At 37.7% G+C, this 9,220-nt stretch overlaps 1 protein-coding gene across 1 annotated transcript in view; it reads right to left on the bottom strand.

Moving 5' to 3' along the window:
• Positions 1–6,455: 6,455 nt before the first annotated feature.
• The window catches only part of CLPX (caseinolytic mitochondrial matrix peptidase chaperone subunit X), a 52,922-nt gene continuing 50,157 nt past the window's right edge, over positions 6,456–9,220 (bottom strand). Inside the window, exons 13-14 of the mRNA XM_042783114.1 lie at positions 7,397–7,503; positions 6,456–6,546 (exon numbers count right to left, since the gene is read on the bottom strand). Of these exons, the coding sequence (XP_042639048.1) occupies positions 6,456–6,546; positions 7,397–7,503 (198 nt within the window). The remainder of the gene's footprint in view (positions 6,547–7,396; positions 7,504–9,220) is intronic.

Here is a 9,220-nt window from a genome sequence, read left to right as displayed (position 1 = left end):
GTGTCACAACCAGGATATGGACACAGAGAGTCAAAATACAAGATCCCTCGTGTTGCCCTTTTATAGCCACACCCACTTCCTTCCTACATGCACCCATGGCAACCACAGATCTGTTCTCCATTTATGTAAATTTTTATCATTTTGAAATATTATATAAATGTTTAACCTTTTGGGATTTTTCTAACTCAGTATAATTATTGGGAGATTCATCCAGGTTATTGCTTACACCACTATTCCATGATCTAAAGAGCAAAGTGGTGCAAAGGTTAAGCACTTGGCTCCTGAAAGCTTGGTGGTTTAAACCCATCCAGTGGCTCCTAGGGAGAAAGACCTGGCCATATGCTTCTGTAGAGATTACAGCCTAGGAGGCTGTACCGGGCAGCCCTCTTCTCACATAGGTCACTATGGGTTTACTCCAAAACAAACCAAATCCACTGCGATAGAGTCAATTCAACTCAGTGATCCCTCCTTCGGTTTCCGAGGCGGTATCTCTCCGGAAGTAGGTTGCCCGATCGTCTTTCCAAGGATTGGCTGGTGGGTTAGCAGTCAAATGCCTTGGGCCCTATGCCACCAGAGCTCCCAGGGCACCTAACAACATTCCTTGATATGGATGTACCACACTTTATCTGACCACACATTGGAGGGCATTTGGGTTGTTTTCAGTTTTTGGCAATTGTGGATAAGGCTGCTATAAACATTTCTTTACAGGTTTTTGTTTTGTGTAAACATAAATCTTAATATTCTGTGATAAATGCCCAGTTTAGTTGCTAGGTCATATGGTAATTGCATATTTAGCTTTTATGTAAGAAATTGCCTAATGGTTTTCCAGAGTGGCTACACCAATTTACATTTCTACCAGCAAAATGCAAGTGATCTAGTTTCTCTGCATCCTTGCTAGCATTTGTTTTACTGGTTTTTATTTTAGACATTCTGATAGATCTTATTGTGGTTTTAATGTCCATTTTCCTTACTGAACATTTTTTCATATGCTTTTATATCTTCAGTGAAATTTCTGCTCGTGTCTTTTGCCCATTTTATAATTATTTTTTAAATGCTGAATTTTGAGAGTTCTTCATCTGTTATAGATACTAGTCTTTGATACACGGTTTACAGATACTCTCCTAGTCTGTAGCTTCTCTTTCATCCTCTTAATAGGCTATTTTGCAGAGCAAAAGTTCTGAATTTTGATGAAGTCCAGTTTATTAATTTTTCCTTTTATGGATCATGCTTTTGGTGTCAAGTCATAGGGGAAAAAAAAAAAAAAAACAACGGTGTGGGGATAGCATCTGACCTTCTCTGACTTCACAAGAGGTAAAGAGGATCCAGAGCAACATCAACAGCCTAAGGCTGATGCCTACGAGGTGGAGGTCAGACATGCCTTCATTCTCTGACCTTTTTGCCAGTTCTGACACCACATCACTATCCCTCCTACAAGAGTCTACTTCTCTGCTGGGTTCAAGAATTCATTGTGGTGGCCACACAGAACTCAAAGACTTAAGCTTATGGGGTTTATCAGGGAAGTAACAAGTTACAATTCAGAATCAGAAACAATTCAGGATACAGTTCTTCAATCAAGACAGTTGCTTTTCAGCTATGCCACAGGTACACTTCTTTCTGCTTGGGTAAGTGTTACAAAGCTCTTTTAGCTTTGCTGATAGGTGACCAGAGGCCCTTCATTCCGCCAGCAAGCCTCCTACTCAAAGGCACTCGGCTTTCTCTCTCCACGGGCCAGGAAGCCTGTTGCTGTCTCATGCTGTTCTCTTGGTTCTGCTGCCATCTCCCTACTGCTGCCTCTCCGTCTCAGCACGGGGATATCAGGTTCATGATGTGCTCCACTCCTGGCTTTTCTTTCTTGATGGCAGGGAGATCTCTCTGCCTCTGGAATGGCTCATTTTAAGCTAGCAAGATGGCAGAACAGACCAATTCCACATTAGGGTTCCATTCACCTTACTTGCATAGTCTCACCCCCATAAGGATGCTATGTACCTTATTTACATTATTAACAAGCTATCCAGTCCCCTTGATGAGCCACACACACTCATCAGAAGCTCTGGTGACGTAGTATTTATGGCACTTGACTGCTAACCAGAAGGCTGGTGGTTCCAACCCTCCAGCCACTCGTTGGAAGGAAGATTGGACAATCTCCTTCTGTAGAGGTACCGCCTGGGAAAACAAAGGAGGGGTCACTGTGAGTTGAATTGACTGGAGACAGTGAGGGTTTTTTTTTGTTTTTTTGCCCAGTCCTCTGCTGGGAGTTACAAAGACTATGACTAGAAGAGCCATATTAAGTAACTCACTGTACTACAGGTCTAAAAATTCTTATCTCTAAATCCTGAAGACGTCTTCCTATGGTTTTTCTAAAAGTTTTGTAGGCTTACATTTACTCTGTGATCCATTTTGAGTTAATTTTTATATAAGGTATGAGACTTAAGGCATAACTAAAAAACATTGCCATGGAGTTGATACTGACTCATAGCGACTTTGTAGGACAGAGTAGAATTGCCCTCACAGGATTTCTAAGGCTGTAAATATTTATGGAAGCAGACTGCTGTATCTTTCTCCTGCAGAGCAACTGATAGATTTGAATAGCTGACTATCTAGTTAGCAGCTGAGTGAGTGCCTAACCACTGTACTACCAGGACATAGAAGGTTCTTGATAAATGTTTGATGGAAAAATGAAACCAGGCATGTCCATCATCCATTTACTTAAAGAGTAACTAACACACACACACACACACACACACACAACCCCAAACCCACTGCCATTAAGACAGTTCTGACTCATAGCAACCCCCGCTGGGTTTCCAAAGCAGTAAATCTTTACTGAAGTACATTGCCCCATCGTCCTTCTGCAGAGCAGCTCGTGGATTTGAACTGCCAATCTTCTAGCAGTCACATGCCTTAGGCACTGTACCACCAGAGCTCCTTCAAAGAGTAACAGTACTTTGAAATTAAGGCAGGTGGGGGGGAGAACCTCTCAACCTGTTATATACCTTATACAATGATAAACAAGCAAAATGATAATATACACTCATATAGTACTCACTCTGTCCCTGTTACACAACTCATTTAATGCAACAATTCTCATGAGGTAGCCATTGAGGAAAAGCAAAACAAAATACTGGAAAACAGTACTTCACACCTCCTAGGATGACTTATTTTAAAAACTGGCAAAGAAGTATTGGTGAGGATGTGGAGAAACTGCAACCTTCCTGAATTGCTGGTAAACATGTAAAATGGTACAGCCGCTGGAGAAGTTTGGTAGTTCCTCAGAAAGTTAATATGGAATTACTGTGTTGTTGTTGTTAGGTGGCATGGAGTCAGCTCCAACTTATAGCAACCCTATGTACAACAGAATTAGTCCATTCTGACATGACCAAAGTATATGAGATGAATCTGGCCATTCTTGCTTCTAAGGAGTATTCTGACTTTTCTTCTTCCAAGACAGATTTGTTCATTCAGAATTATCATACAGGTAAACAATTCTACTCCTAGGTATCTATCCAAAAGAATTGAAAGTAGAGATTCAAACAGGTAATTCTCATTGCAGCATTATTCACAATAGGCAAAAGGTGGAAACCACCCGAGAGCCAGTCAACATTTGAATGGATAAACAAAATGTGGGCTCTGTGTGTGTGTGTGTATACACACACACACAATGGGAAGCACCCTGGTGGCACAGTGATTAAGGGATCAGTTGGCAGGGGGTTGAAACCCACCTACAGCTATATGGGAGAAAAGACCTGGCAATCTGCTCCCGTAAAGATTACAGCCTGAGAAATCCTATATTGCAGTTCTAGTCTGTCCTGTAGGGTATCTGTGAGTCAGAATAGACTCAACAGCATACAACATGTACAATGAAATATTACTCTGCTGAATAAAGCAATGAAATTCTAATATATGCTATGACATAGATGAACTCTGAAACCATTATGCTAAGTGAAATATCAGTCAGAAAAAAACAAATATTTAATGATCCCATTTATGTATCTATAATAGGCAAATGCAGAGATGGGAAGATTAATGTTTACTACCATGGGCTGAGGGGCTCTGGTAGCTTGACTGCTAACCAGAAGGCTGGCGGTTCAAACCCACCAGCCACTCCTCAGAAGGAAGGTTGGGCGATCTACTTTCACAGTGATACTGCCTCGGCAACCCAAGGAGGGGTCGCTGTGAGTCAGGTCCGACTCGATGGCACCTAACCACCACCACCACCATGGGCTGGGTGGAGGGAAAATGAGTTGTAAGTTATTGCTTAATGGCTAGTTTGCAATGATGAAATTTTTAGTGGTGATGGTCTCACAACATTGTGTGATTAATGCTACTGGATTGCACACTTGAAAATAATTAAAATGACAGATTTTATATTTGCATTTTTTTTTACCAGTTTTTAAAAATGTCTGAAACATCAATATATGGATTACTATGTTAGATGCTCCTTGTAAAGTTAACAAAATACACATGGTCTTATTCTAGTGGAAGTTATGGTATAATTGGAAAGACAAATGGAAAAAATAAGCTCGGGAATAAAGCAGCTCACATTACATCTGTGCCCTTCTGAAAACTGCACTGCTGGCAGAGTGCTCTTGCATCCCAGCATTATGGACATACCACCACACTGGCTTTCATGCAGTCTTTTTTGTTTTATTCAAAAGTGAAAACATAAGTTTCAAGATATAAATTGTAGTTTTATTCAGTTCTTTTTGATTTAAAAACATCAATTATGCTAACAACTTCCAAAACCAAATGTAAGTTATTGTAACTAAAATATCTCCCAGTCCATTTCTGGAAAATTACCCTTAATATATTTAAGAAGGTCTCCAATTTTCACTCTACAAAAAGGAAAATGATGATGCTATGAGAGAAAGATAATGAGCAAAGTTAATCTCAAAGACTTCTTGACAAGAACTTTAACCATTACTAGGGAGACTAAAAGGAGGCCTTGGTGATGTAGTGATTAAGCTCTTGGCTGCCACCTGAAAGGTCAGCAGTTCGAACTCACTAGCTGCTCTGTGGGAGAAAGATGTGGCAGTCTGCTTTCATAAAGATTTATAGCCTTGGAAACCTTATGGAGCAGTTCTGCTTTCATAGGGTTGGAATTCAGCTCGATGGCCATGGGTTTTGGTTTTTGAGGGACACTAGAAACAGCACTTGTTTCTGTTCCGTACTTTAGTAACCAGGCTTACAAACTCAGCAAAGGTGTATTTCTTGTACCCCAGCTATATATAGGTGTCTCAGATCCCTTTTATTACTTCATAGAAAGCCTACTTCATCAGCAAGACTAGAATTTGCTAATTCAGTTTCTTTTCCTAAGGAAAACTCAAGAGTCTATAAACCAAAATATGAAAACAAGTATTTAAATTTCAGATTTAAACAATTTCAAATCAGGTTGAACTGGATGAATACTATAGAAACATATCGATATTATACAAAGAAAAAATTTTTTAAAGTACCCAAATATTTTAATATTTATGGAACCAAATAATTTAATTTTCATTTTTAAGTCCCCAGAAAACCCCCCTAGGTTTTTAGTTTTACTGTATAATGAAGGCCTGTAACATTTTAGTGTGAACATATTTACTACTTCTGTGATAGCAAAATACAGATTTTCTTTAATGTTCTGTGAAGCCAAAATATCAAATATCCAGGACCAGAAAACCAGCTACACACCAGCTCAGTATTTTAAGTAATGTTCAACATTAGGATATGTCATTTTGTTCAGCACATGGCTATTGTTATGACTGATGCTGCATGCTATTTATAAAATTAGATGTATAGCCTTTTTTCTGAAGATTTAAGCCAGACTTCAGTTTCAGCCACTCACTCATTGTACTAAAATGGATCAAAGATGACAGACAAATCAAACAGTCACCAAGAGGCTTTTTTTCATACTACTAATTGGGAAGTCAGTGTCATGCAGGTAAGACTAAGAATTGAATTATCAATATATGGTTCTTTAGGGTTCTTTTTCATGAAATTTTAACTACTTGGAAGCTACCTGTTTCAGTTTTTAAAATGAATAAAATTCTTTTATTTTCAGGTTACAAATGTGGGTGGAAAAAGGTTAAACTAAAGAATGGTACCTCAGTCTTTAATTTTAAAGAATTTATTTCCCATTTGTAGAGTTAACATTATTGTAAAATCCACAGTTAGTGCCAACACCTGTTTAAAAGGACTCCTAAGTATTTTGTTAAAGTATATTTTTAAAAAACTGAACCAAAATAATGTACATTTTATCTCTGAACATTGTATCATTAAAGTTCACATAATGTTCTCTTTGTATAAATCAATGTGATGTTCTAATATAATACATGATCTGATTCTTATCTTAAAGGCTTCTGACCATGTATGATATCCAAGATAGATCCAATTCCTTTAATGTCAGACTGTAGAGACAGTTATGATCCTAAACAAAAGAAGGAAAAGCTTTATATACAGGACAAGAGTCTGACAGTTTAGCTGTTTGCAGCATCTGCCTGGCGAGGCCATCCTTCCTCTTCAACTCCAGAGTCATACTCCTCTTCAGGGGATTCTTTCATTGGAGCCCTGTAATAAAAAGCCATCAGTGTTTTGTTTCTGTTTTAAATAAAAATTAATGATAAAAAAACAATTATGTAACACCAAAGGCTCAACAGCTATTTTAAAGCATAGATGAGGAAAGTTGAAGGCAGGGAGATTAAGTAAATGGAAGTGAAACAACTAGAACAGAAATAATGAGAATGTTGACAAAATTTGAAGAATTTAATGTCACTGATCATTATGTCTATAAACTGTGGAATGGGAGCTGGTATTACTGTGTATGTTTTCATCAAAAATAAAATTAAAGATGAACAAAATTTCTAGATTCAAAACAGTATATTAATACACCAAGCTAGAAAAGCCACAAAATTAGGAAATCTTAAGAGCACTTTTAATATTAGGATTGCTTAGTGGTGAAATATGGGAAACATTTAGACTATGCAACCAAAGGTTACGAGTAATTTTTTCAACATTTTCCCTAATAAATTTATTACTGAAGTAAATGGTTGAGACTTCAAATGTGAAGCCTTAAAATAATCCATTTATTCAGGAAATAAAGTAGAATCTGTTACTTCAACTCGATTGCTTGACATTTAGTATGTCCCTAAGTTGTATGGGAGAACCTGACATCTCACCAAATCCAGATGAATTCACAGAAGTCAAAATTATGATTAAGACCACCAAAATTCCTTTTTCAAGTTACACATCACTGACATTAAAGATTATGTCTCTGAAGTAAGTAAAGTTGTTCAAAACCAATCAAAATTTTATGAAATTTTTGTTCCTCTTATAATTTTTGTAACAGACCAATAAATTATAGCAGTAAGGAGTTGATCTTAAATTTTTAGATCTGTCCTGGCTTTACAATACACTTTACCGGATGTATCCTGGTTCCTTTTTTCCTTCTACTACTTCTTTGTCAACCTCCACACATACAATGTCAGAATTAGGAACTTCAAACATTGGTTCTAGTAACAGTTTTTCCTAAAGAGATAAAAAATGACAAATTACATGGAAAACTGGAGTTACAAAGAAAATATCTATAAAATTAAATAGGCCACCAATTGAATTCACCCAGCAAATAGTACTGAGTTCCTATTATACACCAGGAAATGAATGTTGAAAAAGTTTTCACATTCATGTTAAAACAGCTTCTAACTTAATTCCCACAAAAGTCATTCTATAAGGGAAAGTTGTGTGTCTGCAGTTCTGCCTAATTTGGCCAAAATGTACACACAACACGGCTATTCTTGCAGATTCAGCTATTCCTCAGAAACATTAACTGTCTTATTCTGTGACATAGGTCAACTGGTAATCCTTACTTTGAAAACTATTTACTCCTAAATCATTTCTGCCAAGCTCTTCAATTTGAATTATGACTTCAAATGAGCATCTGTCTCAAGTGCTACAGTAGATCTAAAGTTGTTCACTAAATAAAACTAGCTTTGCTTATAGGTAGTGGCTGGGTTATATACCACCCAAAGGAAAATACTGGTTGAGTACCTCAAATTTCCTTAGAGTGTCAACTCTATCACCCACTTGTCTAGTTTGCATATTTATGTATCTGTCCTTAATTGTAGCATCAGAAGTCTAGACCCTCATCAGAAAATATAATCTCAAGCTGAGATGGATGTGTAGTTCCAATTACAAATCCTACTTAGCTAAGTGTTACTTAACAATGAAATCCTTAAGAGGGAGTAGGAGCATGTGCTTGCTTTAGGAGCAAGTGAGCAAACAAAAACTAACCTACTGTATAGCTGAACCTGGGGGTAAGGAAGAAAACTCTAAGGGACAGAGTAGATAGTGGCAGGTATATAGGCTGGATCCCTAGGATCTGTAACAAAATTAAAAAACAATAAGTTTATACTATCAAAATAGCATATTCTGATGCTGAAGAATTTAGGGGTAAAATGTCATGGTATCTGCAACTGACTTTCAAGCAATCAAACAGAATGGGGATTTCAAGGGATCTGAGAAGGGGTGCTGCAGCTTAGTCAAAAGGCCCATGTACAATTTCCTAAAATTCATCTTTTATTTGGATACATAGCCATGGAAGCAGCAGTCAGGAAATCAGATGATGTACTACACTGGGCAAATCTGCAAAAGACCTCTTTAAAGTGTTAAAGAGCAAAAATGTCACTTTGAAGACTAAGGTGCACCTGACCCAAGCCATGATATTTTCAATAGCTTCATATGCATGTGAATGCTGGACAATGAATAAGGAAGACCAAAGAACTGATGCATTTGAATTGTGGCAGTGATGACGAGTACTGAAAATAGTGAAATACAAACAAATTTGTCTTGGAATAAGTATAGCCAGAACACTCCTTAGAAGTGAGAATGGCCAGACTTGTCTCACGGACTTTGGTCATGTTGTCAAAAAAGATCAGTCCCTGGAGAAGGAGATCATGCTTGGTAGAGGGTCAGCAAAAAAGAGAAAGACCCTAAACAAGATGAACCAACACCGTGGCTAATATGATGGGCATAAGCAAAGCCAAGTTTGTGAGGATGGTGCAGGACCAGGCAGTGTTTTGTTCTCTTGTACACAGGGTTGCTATGAGTCAGAGCCAACTCAATGGCACCTACCAACAACAACAACGTGTGTGTCCTTTAGTAGCCAACACTTCAAAGTTCCTTTTCAGAAAGAAGCAAAAATATATCATTACTCTAACAAAAACAAAAAACCTCCGCAAAAAAATTA

The sequence above is a fragment of the Orycteropus afer genome, unplaced genomic scaffold, assembly GCF_000298275.1.
Source record: "Orycteropus afer afer isolate SDZICR_OR568_19922 unplaced genomic scaffold, OryAfe1.0 scaffold00015, whole genome shotgun sequence".
In the NCBI taxonomy this organism is placed as follows: domain Eukaryota; kingdom Metazoa; phylum Chordata; class Mammalia; order Tubulidentata; family Orycteropodidae; genus Orycteropus; species Orycteropus afer.
Note: the sequence above shows the minus strand (reverse complement) of the source record. Positions and strands in the feature narration are given on the sequence as shown.